Source organism: Rhincodon typus, chromosome 24 (assembly GCF_021869965.1).
Source record: "Rhincodon typus isolate 14 chromosome 24, sRhiTyp1.1, whole genome shotgun sequence".
Taxonomy (NCBI): domain Eukaryota; kingdom Metazoa; phylum Chordata; class Chondrichthyes; order Orectolobiformes; family Rhincodontidae; genus Rhincodon; species Rhincodon typus.
In genome coordinates, this window is record NC_063355.1 from 25,589,358 (window position 1) to 25,614,255 (window position 24,898).

At 39.2% G+C, this 24,898-nt stretch overlaps 2 protein-coding genes across 5 annotated transcripts in view; both read left to right on the plus strand.

The window, feature by feature from the left end:
* The window catches only part of sec14l8 (SEC14-like lipid binding 8), a 74,981-nt gene extending 68,925 nt beyond the window's left edge, over positions 1 to 6,056 (plus strand). The window contains exon 12 of the mRNA XM_048611725.1: positions 1,077 to 6,056. Within this exon, the coding sequence (XP_048467682.1) occupies positions 1,077 to 1,225 (149 nt within the window). The 3' untranslated portion in view covers positions 1,226 to 6,056. The remainder of the gene's footprint in view (positions 1 to 1,076) is intronic.
* A 4,115-nt stretch (positions 6,057 to 10,171) lies between these two features.
* On the plus strand, positions 10,172 to 22,373 carry mtfp1 (mitochondrial fission process 1). Of its 4 annotated transcripts, none has more exons than XM_048611539.1 (4): positions 10,172 to 10,424; positions 16,864 to 16,991; positions 19,833 to 20,065; positions 21,855 to 22,373. In XM_048611539.1, the coding sequence occupies exons 1-4, from the start codon at positions 10,187 to 10,189 to the stop codon at positions 21,922 to 21,924; spliced, it is 669 nt and encodes a 222-aa protein (XP_048467496.1). In that variant the 5' UTR covers positions 10,172 to 10,186; the 3' UTR covers positions 21,925 to 22,373. The 4 variants fall into 4 exon arrangements, with proteins under 4 accessions (XP_048467496.1, XP_048467498.1, XP_020368139.1 ...); XM_048611541.1 differs by having other exon boundaries at positions 10,361 to 10,420; XM_020512550.2 differs by lacking the exon at positions 10,172 to 10,424 and adding an exon at positions 11,085 to 11,403.
* The last annotated feature ends 2,525 nt before the right edge of the window (positions 22,374 to 24,898 follow it).

Genomic DNA, 24,898 nt, shown 5'->3' on the forward strand with positions numbered 1-24,898 from the left:
TGGGGAATCGCTTCACTTCGGAAGCTGAGTGAAGATGGAATTGCCTGTTTTTGTGCCTACTTCATGTGGTAAAATAAATTCTGATGCAGATTGTAATCTTACCATAGCATGATGCATTGCATAATTAGTAATCCAGCTGTAGTATCTGAGCATTTATAGCTACAATGTTTGAACAACTATAAATTGGAATTAAGTAAATTACTTGCACAGTGTTTCTAGCTGTGCTCTTCTTTTTAATGTATAGTGAAAGTAAATACTCTGGAATGAGAGAGTGTTAGGATTCTGGTGGAAAGATGAATTAAGGTGGGTTGAATGGCCTTTCTCTTCTGTAGTTATCTTGGTGCATTTCTGAACTTATCATTGTGAATCACACTTCAGTGTGCTGTCAGAACAAAAGAAGACTGTCAACTGTTTTGATTGGCTGTTTGGAAATCAAGAACCAATCAAAAATAACTTCAATGCTATTTCATTGCCTCTGAGCTCATCTGTCATCCAACTTTTCCCAAATTCCAGCTTTGTGTTCTCACTTTTGATCTATATTACCATATTTTACAAAAGAATTGAACCTGTACCATGCACTGGAATTCACCATAAATGTGGGAGGACATCTCTATTTTCAAAGTGTGTAGTGCTTCACAACTGGTCCTCATAGATCTCTAGAGCGAGAGTTGATCAAGTGAGGCTTTTCCTATTCACCTAAAACTGTGACTTTACATGGCAACTACCCATAATGAAAGAAATTTACAGTGACTTAGCAATGAGAATGAACTGAGCTGGATATGAATGCTCCTACAAAATCCACCCTCTCCAAACACAGCCATTGCACAACCTTGGTGACTGTTCATATTATGTGCCAATTTAAAAGTATTCTCTATAATTTTGTTAAGACCATAATTTATCATCATCGTCAATACCTCTTCCCATTGCTTGTGTCCTAAGCTGTATAAGCTGTATATGCTATAGGTTGGTTGCATACCCTGCAGAGACATCACTACTTTATCTTCGTCAGTTCATTGATTGGAGACTTAGGTTTGGTATGTCTGTGCGATTGCTATTTTTTACTCTGTTTTTCCCAGATGTTCTAAGATTTGACAACACATACAGCATCATTCATTCGAAGAAGGTTAGCTACTCGGTAGAAGTGTTGCTGCCAGACAAGGGGTCAGAAGCTCAAATGGATGATCTCGGAAAGAAGATAAAAGAAATGGATGTCAGTAAAATATAACAACCCTTGTGACTGGAGGTGAATCTGTAAGGCAACTTTACAATGAGGTGAACTCAAATTCTCTGCAGTGTATGCACTGAATGGATTGGCATGTGTTAATGACCTGCTGATTGTAGACTCAGCAGAGCTAGCTGTGGTGTGTGAACTTTGTGCGATATGGACCATGTTGAGTAATCAAATGGATTAACATGTATCAGTGAAAACTGGGATAAGCTGAGTGCCTGCTAAGCATGCTGCTTTTTACCATAGGGTGAATGGGACATACACTAACACGCATGCATACACACACACCGTTTTTATTTAAAAGACTTTCATCTAATATTCAGCACTGAATTTTTTTGTTTATACAAAAGAATTACATTAATCTTATATTACATACGTGTTAGAGTATTTGGCCGCTGTACTGACAAATGACCCATTAGCATTGGACAATAGACCACATCTGTGATATACATTCACCTCAGAATGATTCAAATTAAGTTATAAAGTGCTGAGCTTTTACCTTAAGTAGAATTAAATTAACAATTATTCAATCTTATGGTATATAATTCTAATCAATGATAACATTATAGTTGATTGTTTCCAATTGATGTTAATGAATTTCTAGTTGCTATGAGTTAATGTATCTTTGCTGTTAATGTCAATTCTAAATTAAGAAAAAAATTCTCAACAATTTCATTTACTGTCCCATTTTTGGACCTATTTTAATATCTTCTGTGACAGTCCTGTATCACTGTCAGTAGTCAGGTCAAGAAAGACAATAGCTACCCTGTTTTAATTTATCCTCCACTTTGGTAAAACTGACAACACAAAATAAACTCACTTTTTTGTTCAAGAACCAACCAATACCAAAAAGAATGATACCAGATATCAGTCATCCCTCCTTGTTTCAGAGAGTTATGTTCCAAAAATCTTGAATAACAGTCTTCAAGAATTGTACAATCACTTGAATGGGAATTATCCTGGTTCCATAAAATCTTCTAAGTTTTCTCTTTAGCCTCTATCACAGCTAGCTGGGTCAGAAAGTTTGAGTTGTGGCAAGGTTTGCACCATAGATTTATAAAGTGTTATTCTAGAATCTATTTAGTATATATTCTTGCCCTGTACAATACCGAAGGAACTGCAGAATAAAACTTAATTTGAACATCTTTACATTAAATTCAGTAACCAAAAATTTGATTCAAGAATTTCATTCCTGTTCTCACGTAGTCATTTAAATCAATATTCTTTATCTTGATGCAATTTAGATATCAAGCAGTCCTCCCTTAAAAATCATGGAAAGGGGAGTTTTTCCTTTCTTCCTTGATACATAATAACTCTCTGAGTTTTCTCTTCCTCCGTCTGATGAGATAGGATAAATGAAGTTGTACAGTGTAGTTGAAGTGCAATTTGTAACTTCCTGATAGTGGAGCTTGATTGGTGCTTTAAAGGATACCAGATTTTCCTTCCCACTATCAAAATATCTGCCAAATCTCTCATCTTTGAATGGGCCAGCTAAGAATTCTGAATGTTTGCTTAAATTGAACAATTGAGTTCAGACAACCAGTAAGTAATCAGTAAGGATCAGATGTGCAATCTTTGAACCTGCAGGTCCACCACTTCTGTTCATCAATGTAGTGTATCACCCACCACAGCTTTGTTATTTAGCTTAATTGTACGATTCAAACAAGTTGAAAAACACAGCAATGATCTGTGCCTTCTACTAAGAACAGGCCAGATTAATATGTTGGTTTTCCATCTTGAGTCATCATGAAGAGTTAACAGTTCCATATATTTCTATAGTGAGATTCACTCCCAATGATTCATTGCATTGTCTGCAACATTTAGATTGGAAGGATTCCTAAATTTTGTTTCCAGTTATGTTTTTGTTTAGAGGTCATTGGTCTGTCTGGCTAGGACAGCATTTATTGCTTATTCCCAATTGACTCCTGCGAAGGTGCTGATGAACCACCTTTCTTGAACTGCTATAGTCCATGAAGAGGTAGGTATATTTACAGTTTTGTTAGCAAGGTAGTTCAAAGATTCAGACTCAGTGACAATGATAAAATACCAAGTTCCAAGTCAGCATTGTGTGTGACTTGGATGGGAACTTGCAAGTTGTAGTGTTCCCATGTATCATCTGTGCTTATCCTTCTAAGTGGTAGAGGTCTCAATTTTGTAGGGAATTTTGAGTCAGTGGATCTGATATTGAAAGTTGGTATAGTTGGTTAGGTTCAACTGCAGTGTTTTCAAATGTTTAGCTTGCTAATCCACCTAACTAGGTTCATGATTGAAGAAAAACTATCTGAGCAAGTTACTGTAGGAATGATTATACCCATGGTACTGCTCCCAGCAGATGTCCATAACATCAGAGGATGTGGAGCGAAAACTGAGCAGAAGTGATACCTAAAGTTATAAAATTCCCTCCCAGTTTATGATATCTTCATCTTGATCACCTTCTTGTCAGTTAGCCCTGTTTTGGAAATTTGGGCAGATTTCTAGTCAGTCATTTTTACTGGTCAGAAAATGATGCACATCACAAATCCAAATTCCTGCTAAGTGCTCCCTGCAAAGGTTGAAAAATTGTATTATTTTTGGCAGTATTTTATTGCTAATTACATTTTAATTTGAAACAAACGTTTACTTCTGCATAATTTACAATTTATAAAACTAAACTAAATTAATATTAAATGAATAAATGTACTATTGGAAAAGCTGTGCTGGAACATTAGTATAGTTTAGTCCCAGTCACCACATTGATTTCCATCTATAATCATACATTGAACACACACCATGGCAGGGTTCCATTATTCACTAATGCTTTAATTCCAGTGTAATTGCTATTTTAGGTGCCATAAACTTCAGAGTTTCTTTAAATGCAGAACTTGCTGCAGATTATAATAAATTTCTGTGATATTTGTGTATCTGGACTGATATCATTTAATTTATAATTGAATATGTATTTACCTAGAGAAGAGAGGTTTTTAAATCAGTTTTGGTTTAGGGAAAATGTAAATCTCTTCCAGGTCTACTTTGTTGATTGATTCCATGAAGATCAGTAAATAATAAACATTAACTAATCATTAAAAGTGATCTAAGATTGATACCTGTAAAATTGCAGATAGCAAGAGTGGTTTATTAAAGTTCCAGAAATCTGAGTTTTTACTCAAGCCTTCTATCCAGATCATTACATGTGTTATTTATAATATGCACTGGATAATGTTATCTGTAACTGTTGATGTTAATCATGCTGTAGTCATCATGTGTCTTCAAGTTGCTTGAAGGAATCAAGATGTCTTAAGTATTTTTTCAGGTCTCATTTTGGATCAAACAAAACTTTCTCTTGTCATTTGCAAGATAGAATTGAAGTTAACAGGAAATGATTTTATATAAATTATAGAATTTCTGAGCTGCTGATTTCTGTTTGAATGTGAATATTACAGTGCGACAGCCACAGAAAGCTTTTACATCTGTGATGTCAACACCATTGTTTACAGAAAAATACTGTGCAATTGTTCAGAGTAAATCATACATCCAGTTTATATCTGATCACCAAAATAAGAATGTAGAAACAGAAAAGGCTATTCAGCCCATCCAACTGGTTCCTATCTCTTGAGATGAGATCTTAACCTTTCAAGATTTTTTAGTTCTAAGCCGTCTGTATTAAATAGGAAATGATTAAATGCTTTTTGTAATGCTTCTAAATAGGATTTAGTCGAAATATAAAGAAATTATTTCCTATGTTAGGTTTGTCTCTGGCTTTTTCTCAATTTAGCTAATCAAGTCCTCTGTTTTTGTTTTGTCCTGCTTTTATCTGGTTGAATTATACACACTGAACTATTTCTTTTTTATAAAGAATACTTTCATCATTTCACATTTTAGAATGATCACCATAGATTGAACTTGATTAGTTTCTTCTTTTAGCTCAATTACTTAAACCTGGGTCCTTCTTCCACCCACAACTTCCTACACACCTAAAGCTTTTAGCCTTGATAGTACTTCCTGCACTTTGGCTGTTGGATATTCTAAAGTTTTTTTGGAGATTCTGGTTAGAGCTGAAAGTAATTTAGTTGATCCCCTATGGAAGAGTTGTGATTAAAATGCTGTGAAGCTATGGAGAATCAGTACAAGGTGCTGTCAACTGCATTATGTAATTCAGAAACTGCAAAAGGTTGTTGAACTGGCACAGTGCTTTGCATTACTGCTAAAATTAGTGAAGAGGTAGTGATCACCAGACTGCACAGAAATTTATTGACATTTTCAGAAACCATTTGGGTTGCTGTGTGTGAAGACAAAAATAACAATGAAGAATTTGTTTCCAGAACAGATCAAGCTGCAAATCAGCAGCAACTCTTCAACCTAAGACAAGGCCAAAATGTTTTGGTAAGGTGAAAAATTACTAATACCCTTCGAGGCAATTTTGTTTAATACACTGTGCAAGATTAACTCTCCAATTGCCACAGAAAATTGTATGACAATTTTACAGTGTCCATTTTTCTATAAGTGATTAAGAAATATGGTGGATACTATATTTAACTTCTTAAATATATATTGTATAGGTGTTTGTCATCCTCCAACCACCAGTGGGGAGCCAAGCACACAAAGGACACAGTTTACAGAGTCATAGCTAAAATGTTGCTCTTTCTCTGACACTCCCTGTGAACACAGCTCCTTGGTAGGCCATACAATCACAAAAGTCAGCACTGATTTGTAAAAGCTTACGTCAGTAAAAAAACAGAAATGTTTCTTTTTTCCACAAATCATTTTGCATTTGGATTTGTTAACTATTGTGCAAAGTTAAAATCAACTGTGTATTTTGTGGGGAACAATAAAATTATATATTTCATGCTAAGCTGGTGTTTGAAGAGTGTTTGGTAATGTTTCGTTTGCAAGAATACATTATAATTGAAATCACCACCCAGATTTTGTTGTCTTTTGTTACCCATTTACCCTTTTGTTACCCAAAAACTAACTTTTACATAAGAAGTGTCAGCTAGACTGGCAGTGTCTACCGGATGAAGCACCTTAGGCACTGGAAAAATAGGGAAATTAAAAATAGAACATAAAACATACAACATAGAACTCCACAGCACAGGAACGGGCCCTTTGGCCCATGATGCTGTGCTGAACATGATGCCAAGTGAAACTAATCCCTTCTGCCTGCCATTGGTCCATATCCCTCCATTTCTTGCGTATGCTTATCTAAAAGTCCCTTAAATGCCCCTATCGTATCTGCTCCACCACCATCCCCAGCAGTAGGTTCTAGATTCCTACCATTCTCTGTGTAAAAGACTTCCCCTCATGTCTCCTTTGAACTTCCCCCTCTAACCTTAAATACATGTCCCCTAGTATTAGACTCTGGGAAAAAGATTCTGATCAGAATCAACCCTATCTATGCATCTCATAATTTTATAGACTTCTATCAAGTCTCCCCTCAGCCTGCGTCACCCAAGAGAAAATAACCCGAGTTTTTCTAGTCTCTCCTTATACTCATACCCTCTAATCCAGGCAGCATCCTCGTAAACCTCTTCTGCACCCTCTCCAAAGCCTCCACATCCTTCCTGCGATGTGGCGACCAGAATTGAACACAATACTCTAAATGTGGCCTAACCAAAGTCTTATAAAGCTGCAACATGACATCCGGACTCTTGTACTCAATTCCCCAGCCAATAATGGCAAGCATGCCATACGCCTTCTTTACCACCCTATTTACTTGCATGGCTACTTTCAGGGAGCTATGGACTTGAACCCCAAGATCCCTCTGTACATCAATGCTGTTCAAAGTCCTGCCATTAACTGTATTCTTTTTCTTAACATTTGATCTCCCAAAGTGCAGCACCTCACACTTAGCCAGATTAAACTCCATCTGCCATTTCTCCACCTATATCTGCAACTGGTCTCTATCCTGCTGTATCCTTTGTCAACCTTCTACACTATCCACAACTCCACTGATTTTTGTATCATCTGCAAACTTACTAACCCATCCCTCTACATTTTCATCTAAGTCATTTATATATATCACAACCAGCAGAGGTCCCAGTATGGATCCCTGCAGAACACTACTCGTCACTGACCTCCAGCCTGAAAAACACCCTTCTACCAATATTCTCTGTCCCCTATGGGCAAGCCAATTCTGAATCCATGCGGCCAAGTCACTGTGGATCCCATGCAACTTAATCTTATGAATGAGCCTGCCATGAGGGACGTTGTCAAAAGCCTTACTAAAATCTATGTAAATTAAACCACTGCTCTACCTCATCGATCACCTTTGTCAATTTCTCGAAAAATTTAAGCAAGTTAGTAAGACATGACCTGCCCTGCACAAAGCATGCTGACTGTCCCTAAAGAGGCCACGCTTTTCCAAATGTGCATAAATCCTATCCCTGGGAATTCTCTCCAATAGCTTCCCAACCACTGATGTGAGACTCATTGGTCTATAGTTTCCTGGATTATCCCTATTTCCCTTCTTGAACAGAAGAACAATATTAGTTACTTGCCAGGCCTCTGGGACCTCTTCAGTGGCAAGTGTGAATACAAAGATATTGGTCAAGGCCCTAGCAATCTCCTCTCTTGCCTCTCTCAATAACCCTGGGGTAGATACCATCGGGTCCTAGGGACTTATCCACCTTAATGCTCTTCAAGAGATCCAACACCACTTCTTTCTTGATCTCAAAATGCCCCAGCATATTAGCATGCTCCATACAAATCTCACTTGTCCTCCATATCCTTTTCCTGGGTGAATACCAATGCAAAGTACCCATTTAGGATCTCACCTACATTCTCTCCCTCCAAACACGTTTCCTCCTTTGTCTTTGAGTGGGCCTACCTTCTCCCTAGTAATCCTCTTGTTTTTAATGTATCTATGGAATGCCTTGGGATTCTCTTTAATCCTACTTGCCAAGGTTATTTCATGGCCCCTTCTTGCTCTCCTAATTCCCTGCTTGAGTACTTTCCTGCTTTCCTTATATTCTTCACAGGCCCTGTCCGATTTTGGTTTCTTTTCCCTTTTGACTAAATTCGCAACCTCCCTCGTTATCGAAGGGTCCCTTACCTTGCGATCCTTATCCTTCCTCCTTACTGGATCATGCCGGTCTTAAACTGTCCCCAGCAGGTCTTTAAACAATTCTCACATGTCAAATATGAACTTACCTGATAACAGCTCCTCTCCATTAACAATCCCTAGCTTCCGCCTAATACTGACGTAATTTGCCCTCCCCCACTTTAGTACCTTCCTGCAAGGTCCTGAATTATCCTTGTTCATAGCTATCGTAAAACTTAAGGAGTTGTGATCACTGTTTCCAAAATGCTGTTCCAATGAAACGTTAGTCACCTGGCCAGGCTCATTAGCCAATACAAGGTCCAGTATGGCCCGTCTCTAGTTGGACTATCCGCATACTGTTTCAAGAAACCGTCTTGGATGCACCTAACAAATTCCGCCCATCTAAGCCTCTTGCTCTAAGGGAGTCCCTGTCAATATTTGGGAAATTAAAGTCACTCACTATGACAACTGTTTTTATTACATCTTTCCATAGTCTGCCTACATATTTGTTCCTCAATGTCTCGGTGACTGTTGGGGGGCCTACAGTATAATCCTATCAGACTGATTGCACCTGTCTTATTTTTGAGCTTTACTCATATTGCCTCAGTGGATGAGCTCTCCAGTATGTCCTCTCTGAGTGCAGATGTAACATTCTACCTGATTATAGTAACGCAACTCCTCCACTTCTTTGACCTTCCCCTCTATCTCGTTTAAAACAATGAAACCCTGGAACGTTGAGCAGCCAGTCCTGTCCCTCTCTCAACCGAGTCTCTGTAATGGCCACAAAATTGTAGTCCCATGTGCTGACCCAGGCTCTAAGCTCATCTACCTTGCCTTTTAATTCTCCTTGTGTTGAAATAAACACACCTCAGTCCATTAGTACCATCATGTTCATTTACATGTCTTTGCCTATCCTTTTTTTCTGATTTACTGGTCCTAATGTCTACCTTGCCTTCAATCCCCCCACTTGCTGACCTGCTGCTCTTGTTCCCAGCTCTCTGCCACTCTAGTTTAAACCCCCCGAGTAGCACTAGTGAACCATCCTGCAAGGATATTGGTTCCCCTCCAGTTTAGGTGCAACCTGTCCCTCTTGTACAGGTCACCTCTGCCCCAGAAGAGGTCCCAATGATCCAAGAACCTAAAACCCTGCTTCCGTACCAGCTCCTTCGCTTTCTATTCCTTGCCTCACTAGCACATGGCACTGGTAGTAACCCAGAGATGATTACTGTCGAGATCCTGTTTTTCACCTTCTACTCAGTCTGCAGGACCTCATCCTTCTTTCTACCAGTGTCGTTGGTACCAATGTGCACCATGACCTCTGGCTGCTCACCCTCCCACTTAAGAATTTTGTTCAACTGCACGGAGACCCTGGCACGAGGAAGGCAACACACCATCCTGGAGTCTCAGATGTGGCCACAGAAACGTCTGTCTGTGCCCCAAACTAGCAAGTCTCTGACCACGTTCGCTCACTTGGATCTTGCCCAATGCTGCTCTACAGCAGAGCCAGTTGTGATGCCACAGGCCTAGCTGCTGCTTTTATACAGCCCTGAGAGCACCTCCCCCCCCTTCTAAACAGTATCCAAAACAGTATACCTGTTAGGGAGGGGAATACAGGAGACTCCTACGCTAGCTGCCTGCCTGTCCTGGTGGTCACCCATAGAGCATATGCTTTCACGTGATAGATTTCCTATTCATTCAGTGTTACCATAGAAAGCCGTATGCTTCCCTGCCAGAAAAGAAAAGGGATACAAATGTATTTTCTGGTCAAAATCCTGGAATTCCTAACAGCGCTGTCCGTATGCTACCTGTGACGTGGAGGTGCCGGTGTTGGACTGGGATGGACAAGGTCAAAAATCACACAACACCAGGTTATAGTCCAACAGATTTATTTGAAGTCGCAAGCTTCCAAAGTCTCTCTCCTTCCTCGGGTGTCAGTGAGAGAGATGGCATCAGACACAGAGTTTATGAGCAAAAGATCAAAGCGTCAGAGAAATGATGTGAATGTATTGAACAAACCTAAGATGGCTTTAAGCATGTGCAATAAATGCTGGGCCAGCCAGTGCTTTACTCCCCAGCGAGCTGAGACTAGTTCTTTCAGCCCAAAGCCAAGTCTCCTTTCTACACTCCCCTCCCTCAACCAGGGAAGAAATGTATCATGGGAGGTGGAAAACGAAAAAGTGGGTAAGAGTTATTTTTCTTTTCAAGCAATTTAAAAGGCTTAGAAATCTCTTGCTGGAGCCGCCACAAACTATACTTTGACATTACGTTTCCTCAGAATTTGTAAATACAACATGATCGAAGAACGTGCTGGGATGACGGTCATTCAGAAGGGAGTTTACTGTAGTACAGGATGCACCCTTCACCAGGACTCCTGGGTTCCTCCAGCTCCACGTTTTATCGGGTCCGTTCTGAGGAAGGGTCACCAGACCCGAAACATTGACTCTGATTTTTTCTTTACAGATGCTGCCAGACCTGCTGAGTTTTTCCAGCAACTTCTGCTTTTGTTCAGAGGTAGATTTTCTGAAGAAGGGTCTAGACCCGAAACGTCAGCTTTCCTGCTCCTCTGATGCTGCTTGGCCTGCTGTGTTCATCCAGCTCTACACCTTGTTATCTCTCTTCTGTTTTTGTTCCATGTTTTATTGACTCTGACTTCCAGCATCTGCAGTCCTTTCTATCTCCTTTGGAAGTTATTTTGCAGTTGCCGAGGGCAAATAGCATGACTTCTTGAACGTGTTGGAATTTTGTAACTATTTGCAACTTTGGTTATGGCGTATTTTAATATTGCAGGATAAATGGGAGGATCTGTTTCTGAAAGCTTACGTGTGGTTGGTGAATTCCTGCCCATCTTCTCATTAAAGGGTGGGTCTGGAGCTGTGGGAGAGAAGGAGAAGTGTGTTTAAAATGAACCCGTTTGGCAAACAGCGTTGTGAGGGCGGATTCAGCATCTCTCTATAACATAGCCCTACGTCTGCTATTTGTGTCAGAGGCGGATGTTTGCAGCTTTGTCTGAAAGGCTGACTGTGACAGTGGATTGGTTACATTCCTGGTCAATGTATCGGCTGCTGCGGCGTGGCTAACATCAGGATCGGGAGCAGGATGGGCAAGCCGGGAGGGCAGGACAAGGCCGATATCTATCGGGACACTTGGGTCCGGTTTCTGGGTAAGAAGCAGTCCGGAAATTCCCCCTCAGCGTTTCGGGAGGGAGAATCCAGGCTGGGCTTTAATCCCGATTCTACTCCAGTTCCGGGATTTTATCTCGTACATCCGCGACTAAAGCAGCAAATCCTCCGTTTTTTTTGAAAAATGAAAATATAATTCACGCTTCGAGTTCTTTTAGTTCTGAGTATGGGACAATAAATAACCTTGAACAAAGTTAGTGTAAGCTCCACGCTGTCAGTGCGGCTACTCCTCATATTTCACACTGACATGCTTGCTGACTCAGAGAGAAGTCATTTTACAAAGTGCTTCTTAAATTCTAGTTTCGAGTTCTGTGAAACTATCCAATGTATGGCGATGTGTTCCCCACCCACCAGATAGAACTGAAGGGTACCAGAGGTGGACACTGAAGTCTCAGCCAAAAATAAGGGGTCCATTAAATAAACATAGCTTGAAAATGTGATGACAAGAGTAACAACTGTGAAAGGACAGGGTAAGGACCCATTAGTAACAGTGTACTTTTGAAGCAAGCTGACAGAGGCCTAGCTCTGTATCATTCACGCTGGTGTGAAGTATGTGTACCGCTGGGGATTTCCCCACCAGGCCTGTGGGTACTCGTCTGCATAACCAAAATATTTTCACTGCTTTTCAGTGTTCTCAGATAGAAGGAAATCTGGACAATTCCTTATTTAGCAAACACGATTTTGTTGGGCAAGATAATTTTTTGCTGTTGAGTATAGTCGTTTCTCCACGAGAGAGGGATTGGGAGCTGAATGAGAGGAAGAGCTTCAATGGCTTTAAAGTTAAGAATCAAAAAGTCACAACAGATTCATTCTTATTTATTTGTTCTGAAGAAGGGTCACTGCACTCTGTGTTAATTCTATTTTCTCTTCAAAGAATCTGCCTGACCTGCTGTGTTTCTCCAGCAATTTCTGTTTTTGTTTCTAACAGATTCGTACCTTGTGTATAACATTGGTCCAAAGTGGCTTCAGCCTAGCATTGCATCTGAAAAACTGGATGTGAAGGTCTTTTCAGTGAAGTCAGACTGCCATTCCAAGCAATTTTACTTCATTTCACTCTTAATGTACATTAACCTCCGAGTCTGAATTCTGGCTATGTTCACGTTTTAACTAGTGGCATTTCTGCAAGCTTTACAAGTTAACATCAACCTCATGAGCATATATCTAATTTTTATCCCTCTGCTAGTGGTGGCTGTCACTTCAGTTCCTAGGTTCGAAGCTTTGGAATTTTGCCCCCAACCTTTTCACCTTGCCTTTTTCCTTTGATGTCACTAAAGGCTACGATGGAGGTGCAGCAAGCTATTAAGAAGGCAAATGGGATGTTAGTCTTTATTAGAAAAGGATCTGAGTACAGTGATAATGAAGATTTGCTTCAATCGCATAGGAGCTTGATTAGACCACACCTAGAGTACTGTGTGCAGTTTTGGCCTCCTTATCTTAGGAAAGATAGTATAGAGTCATAGATTCTTTCAGCATAGAAACAGACCCTTGGGTCCAACATGTCCATGCCGACCAGACATGTTACTGAAGGGAGAGTGTAATGAAGATTCACTAGACTTGTTCCTGGGATGGCTGGCTTGTCTATAAAGAGATTGGGCAAACTGGACCTGTATTCTGTAGAGTTTTGAAGAATGAAAAGTTATTTCATTGAAAATATGTAAAGGGACTGACAAGGTAGATACAAGTAAGATGCTTCCCCTGGTTGGGGAGTGTCAAACCAGGGGCATAATTTAAAAATTAAGTGCAGGGTGATGCAACTCAGATCTGAGTTGAGAGGAATTTTTTTTAACTCCGTGTTATTAACTTTTGAAATTCTCTCCCACAGAGAGCAGTGGAAGCTCAGTCTTTGAGTACATTTAAATTAGAGATTGACAAATTTCTGATTACTAGTGGCACACAAGGTTTTGGGGCAGAAAAAGGCACTGAAGTGTTCGATTAGCCACAATTGTACTGAATGGTGGTGGGAGGTTTGATGGACTGAATGGCCTACTCCTTTCCTTTGTTCCTCAAATGGCTTGCCATCATATTGTTTTATAATGCTCTCGCAAAGATTCTTGGACCATTTTATCACTTTACAAGCGTATTTAAATGTAAGTTGTTGTATGGTGCTGATCTTTAGATAAAACTTTTAAAATTGTTGCATGTGCAGACTTATTTCAATGTATTTGTAGAACTAAACTCTGGATGTGTAGTAGCTGCAAAACAAAGATCTTGGAAAAGAGACATTACGGCTAGAATAAAACACAGCTACACTCCCTTGTGAAGTTAGTTATTTGCAACCAAGACTGTTAGTCAAGCTCAAAGATGGGGTTATGGGTAAAATCTTTGGAAATGGATTATAAATTGGTCAATGGGTAGAAAGCAGTTGTCACTTGTTGGAGAAATTTTGTTTGAAAAGGGAAGGTACTAAACCGATGCCCCTAAAATCATAAGGAGGACTATCCAGGAGCACTAACTTATGCAAACTGGTTAAATGTGAAAATAATGATAGACAACTAGGAGGCGTAATGAAATCAGAAAGACAAAGAAACTGAAATTTAACAAAATGTGTAAACATTTGAAGAAAATTGCAGATAAAAAGTTCATCCAAATTAGTGTCAGGTACTGCAGGGAAAGAGGGAAAATATGTGGCACATATAGCCTGTGCATTACATTGCAATGGATATCCTGTATTTGAAGTTGAAAGACAAATTGCTAAAGATCTATATTCAACATGGCCAACCAATGGGGAGCATTAATCAATGAGATCACACATAAGAGTCATGTGGGTATTCCTAACAGCTTAGGTCTGAGCTTGAAAGATATACGAGAGATGATCTAATTAAAGTGTGTATATATAACAGAGTGTGTAAGGGCTCTATGGTGCAGTAGTAATGCCCTTCACTCCGGGCCTGAAGGCCTGGGTTTAGGTCCTGCACAATTGCAGAGATGTGTCATTAACACATCTGAATAGGTTTGTTTAGAGGATATTTGTAACATTATACATTATATAATATGTAGGATATTAACAGCAAATCTGGAAAATCACCTGAGCAACTCGCATGAGTAGTTCAAGAGGACACCAGTTCACAGTCGTGAAAGACAAATTTAGAATTGATAAAAGGAAGATATTCATGCATGCATTGGCTCTTTAAAGGAGTTGTGTAATTTAGTCCTACACTCGAGTTTTGTTCCCCAGGACACTGATAATTAATTTTCAAAAAAATGTTCAAGAATGTTTGAAAGTTCCAATTAAATCTGATTTCATCATCCTTTGAGGTAATGCATTCTGGATCTTAACAAACCTCTACGTTTTCTTTCAGAGATAAGTGTGGATCTGAAGGAACACAGCAGGCCAGGCAGCACCAGAGGAGCAGGAAAGTTGACGTTTCGGGTTGGCGCTCTTCTTCCCGACCCAAACGTCAACTTTCCTGCTCCTCTGCTGCCTGACCTGCTGTGTTTCTTCAGCTCCACGCTATGTTATCTCTGAATACATCACCTGCAGTTCTTGCTATGTCTATGTTTTTGTCAATTGTTTTACACCTAGGATCTCTAGCTACTGACACCTTCACAGTACACCTCTGCCCCTTCTCTGTTCTAAGAACTGTCTCAGTTTCTCCAATCTCTTTACCAAATCTTTAGCTGAAGTCCCCTATCTTTGATATTATTCTTGGTAACTATCTTTGTATCCTCCCCTAGATGTTGGCATTCATCCTAAAGTGTTGCATCCGATTTTTCACAATATTCCAATTGATGTCGAACCAGAGATTTGTATAGTTTTAACATGGCTTTCTTGATTTTGAGTTGAGTGCCTCTATTTATAAAGCGAATATCTTACAAGCTTTCCTTTATTATCTTGCTCTGTCACTTTCAAAGATTTGTGAATATGCTTCCCCAGGTTCTACTTCTTTTGTATCTGGATCAGAATGGTGTACTTTAGATTGTATTGGCTCTCTGTTATTTCTCCTTAAATGCATCATTACACAATTGTTCACATTAAATTGCATCTACTATCTGTTTACCCAGATTGCCAGTCTATCTAATCCTTCTCAAGTGTGCAATGCACAATAACTTGTATTGTCAAGTTTTCTACCATCTGCAAACTTCAATGTTGTACTACATATGGAAGGGTTTAGATGGACATGGGATAAATGCTGGCAAAAGGGACTAGGTAGATTGGGATGGCTGGTTGGTGCGGTCGAGTTGAACCAATAGGTCTATTTCCATTCTGTATGAATCTATGACTGTAAATACCCAAATCAAATCATTGATAATATATGTAACATGAAAATCAGTCATAACTCTGGCACTGGGCATCCTGGATTCCAGTCAGAAAAACTAATGTTTATTCTCCCTTAGTCAATTAAATGCAAAGTCATAGTTGTTTCTTATTTATTTAGCAATGTTGTAGAGTATCTCGAGCTGTTGCAATGTTTATAGTTCTTAATTTTATTTATGTTGAAAAGAAATCTAGTCTCTGATTTTTTTTTTCCTTTGTTCAGGAAAGTAATCTATTCGTGGCTAAGGTTTAGTATTAAATTCAGCTGTAAAGAAAGTTCTTCTCTCTTTTTTGGGAATATATATTTTCTCCTTTTTAAGTATCGATGGTTTGCATTATGAAACTAATAATGTGTATCTGTATGCTGCTAGTATTGTTTCAATGTGTGCTGGCTGGTTGCATTATTTGGAGATAGATAAGCTGAAGTCTTATCAGTTTCTATTGACACAGTCTGACAGTACCTGTGTTGCTGAGGGCTTGCGTACTGGTCTTGAATAAACTGTACAAAGGACCCACATTGCATGCGAAAGTACTTTTAAAGTCTGTGAAAAAATAATGTGTAACTTTTTCAATATTTGCTTAAGAAATGTATTCTACAATATGAAAGAAACTGAAGCAGCTTAAATCACTGCTATTTCATTCCCAGAATATTCACCTGCAATGGGAGGAAATAAAGTTAATTTCAATAAAATGTTGGTGAGTTGCTAATGCAGAAATACTAACAATAACGTGCATGTTACATTTAGTAATTGAATTTCTCAACATTTTTATTATCACTGTTCAAGATCATGTCAACACTATTCAATTTCAAGCTCCTGAACAGCACAGGCTCCATGGCCGTGAACTTATCACAAACAAAAAAACAGAAATAGCTGGAGAAACTCGGCAGGTCTGGCAGCATCTGTGAAGAGAAAGCAAAGTTAACGCTTTCAAGTCTGGTGACTCTTCATCTGAGTTTTGCCAGCAATTTCTGTTTTTGTTTCAAATCTCCAGCATCCACAGTTGTTTACTTTTATTGTTAGTGATTTTATCACCCTAGGTCCGGGACTTGTTCGAGAATGATCAGGAAGCCAGCTGGCCTAGCTGTGCGGAGAGTGGCCTTGAGAGACCTATAAGTGTAAGGACAGCAGACTGAGTTTGTTTCAACATACTGATTTTTTGTTTTCATCTTTTTTGGTGGATTAAGGATATGCCAATGAAGTTGGTGAAGCATTCCGGGCACTAGTACCTGTAGGACTGGTCTGGGCTACTTATGGCATATCAACTGCATATGTTACAGCTGATGCAGTTGACAAGGGAAAGAAAGCGGCTGTTGTAAGTACAAATTTTAACGTATTGAATGATCTTGCTCTGCGCACTATACATCAATCAATGTGACATTTTAAATTAAGATGGTTTTGAGCAGCTTTCAGCATTTGTGTTAGAGAACTATTAACATGTCAAAGATTGAAACAAAATGTGAGTCTCCTAGTGTACACGTGGGTGTGTGTGTGTGTCTGTCTGCTGTTCCACATTGTGATTTGGTTGAGGGTCAGGTTGAATATCAGGTCCTAATTATTAAGTAAACTTTGCCAGAACTTCACTTCCAATACAATAAGCTGTAATGTTGAGAAAAGAACGACAAGGAGGCTGGTAGGACTGACTATTGCAGAGGGTAGCCCTGTTAAAGATGTTTAAGCATAAATTAGAGCATCTGCCGAATGATCGGCTTCACTGTTGTCTGAATAGGTTTTCTTTCTGGTGAGATGCATGGAACCATAGAATGGCCATGGCATAGAAGGAGGCCATTTATCCTATTCCATCTCTGCTGGTTCTTGGCAATGGGATATGTGTCTTCACGTTTGCTGATGAATAACAATTCCAATCTTAACCTTTCCGTTCCTTCCAGTTTCTCTCCCTCCGAAATACGTCTACTGAAAATCATTCTGTTTTATTTGGCCAGAACCAAAAAGGTGTTACAGCATGGAAAAAGGCCCTTCGGCCCATTATGTGCACGCTGGTCGTCAAGCGTGAATCTATTCGAATCACATTTTCTAGCATCTGACCCATTAGCCTTGTGTGTTATGGTGTATTAAGTGCTCATCTAAATACTTCCTAAATATCTTGATGGTTCCTGCCTCTACCACCCTTGCCCCTCTACATTTACTTGAATGATTGCACTTGGAGAATGGAAAGTTTGGAGCGTCCTAATCGTTCAAGATACCTGCCATCCTATGTAGAAAAGAGATGGGTTAACCATCACTTAATTTTAGTATCTTGCAGAAACTGCTCACATTGAAATCCTGGAGTCTCTTTTATGAATGGATAAGACTTTTTTTTTAAGCTTAGCTTTTCAATAGTCTGAAAAACAATTTGTGACTTTTTAAAAGATCTTTACAAGCGTATTTCTTTTTTAAGTATCCATTTAATACATTGTTTTTGGAATAATAGTAAAAGGTAATTATGGATTCTGCTTGTGGAGGTGCTCCAATTTCCTCCCACTGTCCAAAGATGTGCAGGTTAGGGTGGTTTGGTCATGTTAAATTGCCCATTATGTCCAGGGATGTGCAGGCCTGGTGGATTAGTCATGGGTAAGTGAGAGTTACAGGGAAAGGGTAGGGGGTTGGGTATGGTTAGGATGCTCTGTGGAGGGTCGATGTGGACTCAATGGGCCGAATGGCCTGTATCCACACTAGGGATTCTTTGATTCTACAAGTGACAACTCTATTTTCGACTTGTAATGCCAGAAGCCGATTTACTGGCTATAACTTTGGTGTACTGCAAAGGTTTAGAGTCAGGCTTTTCTATTGGAAGTTATCATGTATTACTTTTACTTTTGCCTGTTGTTTTGGTGCTCATCTATTACTATACTATTTCTTTCCTTTCCCTGCACTAGTTCTCCCCTAGATAATGTACTGCTACCCAACGCAATATTTCTTGCTAGTTTACAGTTTTTATAGTTTTATGGTTAAAGTTTACTGCACCTGCACAATGTCTGCCACCTACCACTCCAGCTTGATCAAACCAGACTCGCGATAACACAAACTGTATTTATTACAGAGAAAATAAACCCACAAACAACGTTCCTATTGTATAGGATGCATTTAGATTTTGATAGTATGTATGAAGAATAGTTAAAACTGCCGAGGGAAGTTTTAATTAAAGAATGCTTGGTGTATTAAAAACTGTCACTCTGGAAATTTCCTTCCCATAAAAGTTAACTCTGATAGAATGTTGAAGAGGTTTTCACTAATGCTCTGTGGTTACAATGCTGCTCCCAGCAAGGAGAGTAAATACAGAGGTGATGGCCTAGTGGTATTGTCACTGGACTGTTAATCCTGAGACCCAGATAACATTCTGGGGACCCGGGTTCAAATCCCACCATGACTGGTGGAATTTGAATTCAATAAATATCTGGAATTAAAAATCTAATGATGACAGTGAATCCATTGTTGATTGTTGGAAAAACCCACCTGGTTCACTAAGGCCTATTAGGGAAGGAAGCTGCCATCTTTGCCTGGTCTGGCCTATGTGACTCCAGACCCACAGCAATGTGGTTGACTCTTAACTGCCCTCTGGGCAACTAGGGATGGGCAATAAATGCCGCCTAGCCAGTGACGCCCTTCATCCTGTGGATGAATTTAAAAAATAAGTAATAGGCATCAGTACAATGTGTTGGTCAGAGACAGGCCTGATGATAACTTGTTTCTATATTGAGTCACAGAGCTTTAGCTGTGACTCCTTAAGTCAGCTGTGCTATCTTCGACTGAGGATCATAATCTGGGCCACAGTCAACCCATAAGCAGTAGACAGACATTGAGCTGCCTGGTTGCTTAAACCACATCCCTGCCAGAAAACTGCACTGGGATAGTAGGACTAGAGTACATTATCTAGGGGAGGGCTAGTGCAGGGCAAGAAACAGACACAAATGCAATAGGTGTACATAATGATGATAACCTCCAATTGTAAACCCTGACTCTAAACCTCTACAGTGCACCAAAGTATGGTATAGGTTTGAATCTCACTCTTCCCAATCCTCTAAGAGTTTGTTCCCAAGTGTAGGTCTGTACTTAAAACACTTTTAAAATTCAAAACTGCCAATTTTAAGATTTTAAATTTCCTTTTCAATAAAGTGCTCAAGATCCTAATAATCCTCACTCTACCAACCCCACTTAGGCTCATGGAGACAAACCTGGAAAAGCTATGACTGTTGGTGTTGCTGTGGTGGATACTTTCATCTGGCAGGCATTGGCCTCGGTTGTAGTTCCAGGATTCACCATCAATCGATTGTGTGCAGCTTCCCTTTTGTTACTTGGGAAAACTACAAGGTGGCCACTGCCTGTGAGAAAGTGGACGACAACTGCTATTGGCTTGTCTGCCATCCCAGTTATTATAACTCCCATTGACCGGTAAGCCCTTTACTTGGATGCTAACAGTTAAGTGTTTCATACTTTGTAATTTGTTGAAAAACCAAGGTGGTAGATGGATTAATTGCATATAAACCAAGATATTAGCTGCTTGAGATGACAGACTGGAGAAATACTCTGGTGAGCCTTAACCACTTTGCTTTCTGGATCACTTATGTACAAACAGCAATCAGGGTAATCTTGCTCCCATGTTTAGCTTTTGGTTTGCATAACTCCCATTCAAAATAGCAGACTTTCAATAATTCTTAACTTATTGAATCTCTGACATTGGACAGAACTAATTAGACACTTGCACTGTTCACCAAGTGGTATTATGCAGTCTGTTGTTAAATTTTGCTTTGTCTTTATCCCAAGGTTGTAGATTCATTTGAACAGTAGTTCCAGTGAAATTAATCAATGATGTTAATGAGACTATTTTTTTGTGGCTCTAAGGACATGCAGTTGTTCCTTTTTAATGAACTAAGTTGTAAATATCTGTTGAGGCTGACAAATGATGCCCTAAAGACTAAGTGCTAAAAGTGGTATTGCCTTCACAGTGATAGTAATGGTGAACACACACTCCATTTGATACAGGACTTATGATCAAACTTCATAAATTTTGCATATTTGAAAAAGACATTGTTTCCACAAGAAATCCTATGTATTTACATAAATTATTATTTCTCAAGTTTTCAGCAGTATTTGTAGAGCTGTATTTCGAAGGAGGTTGAAATCTTAAATAACGTATGGAACACTCCTCATCAATGGATTAATGATTCAGCTTTTCAAACCCTGTAGGGAATGGGTTTAAAGTGAGAAACTGCTACTCTTGCCATTGAGCTGAGCTTGTGTATTATCTTAGCACTTGCAGTTTGCTTTTTTATTTTGGCGAAACTTGTAGCAGGTCACGGATGGCAGAGAACCCCGATCTCCTACTAACACACTGCACTGTACCGATGCTGAGAAGTAGATTTCTACTACAGTGGTAGGTCTACTAAGTCAATAGCAGATTTTCTGTTTTAGATCCAGTAGGATTTAAGCCATAGGGCCTCCGTTTCACAGATTAGATTTCAATCCCTTGTCCTCATAGAAGCCGCTCTTGGTGTTGTCATAAATTATTTGACTTTTACTGTATTATATACATAAGGTTGATTTTAATCCTGATTGGTAGAAATCAGATAGTGGGGCAGTTAGCACCAACCAGCTTTGTTATCCCCTTTAAACTTACCCTCTCCCATAATTCTCTTGGGCCCAATTCATTAGATATATTGAAGTGGGAGCTGGCCACAGCCCTTGTGGCTAAAGGGATCAAGGGGTATGGAGAGAAAGTGTGCAATCTCAGCATCCCATTCCCAATCAGCCAAGATCATATTGAATGGTGGTGCAGGGCCAAATGGCCTACTCCTGCACCTATTTTCTGTTTTTATGATCCTATTCTGCAAGGTTCAGAGATGGCTGCCTATAAATCATAATGTGCCATGTGAACTAGTGAAGTGAAGTCTGATCAGGTCACAAGGAATCTGATTGCATTTTAACCTGGGAGCCAGTGAGGAGGCTTTCTTGCAGGTGAAAGCAGGTTGAGAATTGGCAGCAGGGAGATGGATGTAAGTCTTTATAGATGCAGCAGTGACTTGCTGGAATGACAGATGGAACCATGCAAGGATTAGGAATAAAGGAGGCAAGTCTAGTAAAGCCACATGCCTGATGGGTGTTTTTTAAAATCTTGTGCTGATGTGATTCTTTTCATAAAGCATTTTCCAGTTCATTAACACGGTCGTATTACTCTTTGCAGGTCTGTGGACTTTCTTTTGGATTCTACACTAAGAAAGCTATATGGATCAGAAGAAAAACACAAACCATAACCAAAGGCAATTGGAACTTTAGCCAGTTTAATATTTGTGTACGCTATAAACTTTAAATTACATTGCAAGGCAATGAACTCTGTACTCCAACTCTGGAGAACTAGTCTCCATTTTTTTGAGACAGTGGGCTTTATATGAAATTCTGGAAAGTAGGTACTTGTTGATCCTTGTAATCAAACACTGCTGTACAATATCAATTTTGTACAAGAAAATTGAAAACCTCTCTATATACACACGTTCTTCAGGAACTGAGTAGTTAGGGAATGATTTTGAATGTCGCCATTACGTTGAATTAAATGAGTATCCCTGAAAATACAGGTGTCAAATGACCCGAAGATGGGATACCCACATCCTTCAATTGTACAGTAGCTTTAAATACTGAACAAATATCCATCATATTTCACTACTGTAAAACTAGTCTGAATTTGTAAAGCATTTTTCAGTCAGAATCTGACTTTTTGTGCTTTGTGGGCCTAGAGACACAACTTGACAAAAGTTCTCCTCGACCTTCACAATAGATCTAAAATCCAATGAAATGTAATACTGGTGTTTCCTGGAGATAAGAATTGGATAGGCCTGCTTTGTAATAATCAACTATTCTCTTTAGGAGAAACCAGATGTAAATCTGTGCCACATTACTAGTAAGGCCCCATATTGTAGCTCCTACAAAACAGTTGGGCACAAAATAGTCAGGTGGGGTGACTTTATAAAGGTTTATAAAACCATGGGGAGTATAGACAGGGTTAAGGGTAGGTAGCTTTTTCCCTAGGATGGGGAAATTTAAAGACTAGGGGACATATATTTAAGGTGAGGAGAGAGATTTGGGGGAAAAAAAAAAGGAGGGGCAAATTTGTTTTACACAGAGCGTGGTTTGCATGTAGAATGTACTTCCTGAGCAAGTGGAGGATGCAGGCACAGTTTTAACCTTTTAAAAGACACTTAGATAAGTACATAAATGCCAGGAGAGGTGGGTGGGACTAGTTTAGTTTGGGATTATGTTCAGCATAGACTGTTTATGTGCTGTATGCTTATGATTATTAGTGAGGAGGTTTCCATGTCTGCAGTTTTAATTGAGATATGTACAGTATATCAAATTATATTAATTCCCACTAGTAGAGATTTGCATACTGTTCTAAATGAAAATTCTCAACAATATTAATACTTGAATTGGTGAATCAGCAGTATTGAGATAGTACAGTGTTTTTGTCAGTTTGTTTTAAAGCTGAACCCATCTCCTTTGCACTTACTAGCAAGTGTCAAAGGAATGAAATATCTCACTAAAATTAGATAGTTAAAATTTACAAGATCCCCCACCAGTCACTTTTCACATTTCTAAGCTTCTGGTCACTTAAGGCCATATGAGAATCCAAGAGATAAATCAGATAATTCTTTCAAAGCTCAATTTAATGGAAACAATGGTAAATCTGCCCAATTTATATCAGTTTCTTGGCACTATTCCCTAAGAAATACCAGCAAGGACATTTAAAAGAAGCAGCTTACAGGACAGAAATAGGCTCTTGTACTTCATGTGCAGATCTAGACTTTGGTCATGAGTTATTATTTTCTGGTCTTGTTACTCTGATTTCCAAAATCAATTCTTTGGATTATGCATGTTTCTTAGAATGAGAACTCTATTAGAGTTAATTTGTCATATGAGGGGCATTGAATGAGATGTGAACTTGAAATAACTCAAAGATCTCAGCTGCACAGATCCACTACTGTCTACATGTAGACTAAAATAGAATTAACTCTCTTCGACAAAGCTGAGATATTAGGATATATTAGCATGTTGTATAACAGCACTCAATCTTGTATAGTTCAAGTGGGTGTCCTAGGGGTGTAACATGCTAAAAGTTATTGGAATTGCAAGATCCTCATAGCCTAGACTTTATTGAATAATGCCCACTTGGTTGGGGTGCAAAATAAAAAGTGCCCTTGAGCTCTTACCTGGGCAAGAATCATGAAGGGCTAATGTGATAAAATTGAACCCGAGCAAGCATTGGGAGAATGGCTGTTTCAATCATTAAAAATGGAATGAAATATTTGGGGGAAAAGAAAGTAACAGGGCTAAAGAAAAACTGAAATAGCACCAGTCTTCATGGGCCAAAAGTCATCTTTTATAATTGAGCATGGGAGGGAAAAAAAAAAGTTGGCAGTAAAAGTATAAAACTCTCTGTACTGTCACTGTTGCATATTCAGCAACTTGGTCTAGAATGACTGACAAACTAGACTGAACAGCTATTGCTTTGCCTAGAAGAAAAGAAGACATTGGAGGGAATGTTGCTATTTAATCATGTGGGGGGTTGGTGGGATGAAGTGGAGTGGAGCAAGAGAAGGGAGGTGGAATCAATCCAGTTTGGAGGAAGCCAATTTATTCCATAAACAGCCTGGAACAAGTCAATTGCACATATCAGTGCTGAATCATTAATGACTCAATGCTGATCCTTTGCTGCTACTATAGTTTGTTATCCATGCAGCGCAAAAAAGACTCCTTTCATGTGGCCCCCAGTGTGCTTACAGTGCACTTGAGCCATGCTTGGAAAGACTATTGCACATGTTTTGTTGACATTTGTGTCCAGGGAGAGGCTATGTAAAATGTCATAGGTCCGGTGAAAAAAGTTTAATATAGGTAAAGTACGAACACAAAAAACAGGGATACACTTAAAAATTGAGTGTAAAGTGTGACACTTGGACAGCTTGAAGTAGGCCTGTTTAAGACAGCTAGGAACTGAATATGGTAGATATGTTGCAGAAGCTGTTAGAATTGGGAGAGGCTGCTAAAGTTAAGTTGTAAAAGGTGAACAATGAATTACAGTACTAAGGAAAACATTAACAGGTACAGGAAAAGAGATAGGAAGTAAATAACTGCAGAAGAAAATAGAGGCTTGAAATGTGGATGGTGATGCTTCCATTTAGAGACCATATGAATTTTATTAAAAATTGAAAACTCAAGAGTAAAGATAGATCTTAAAAA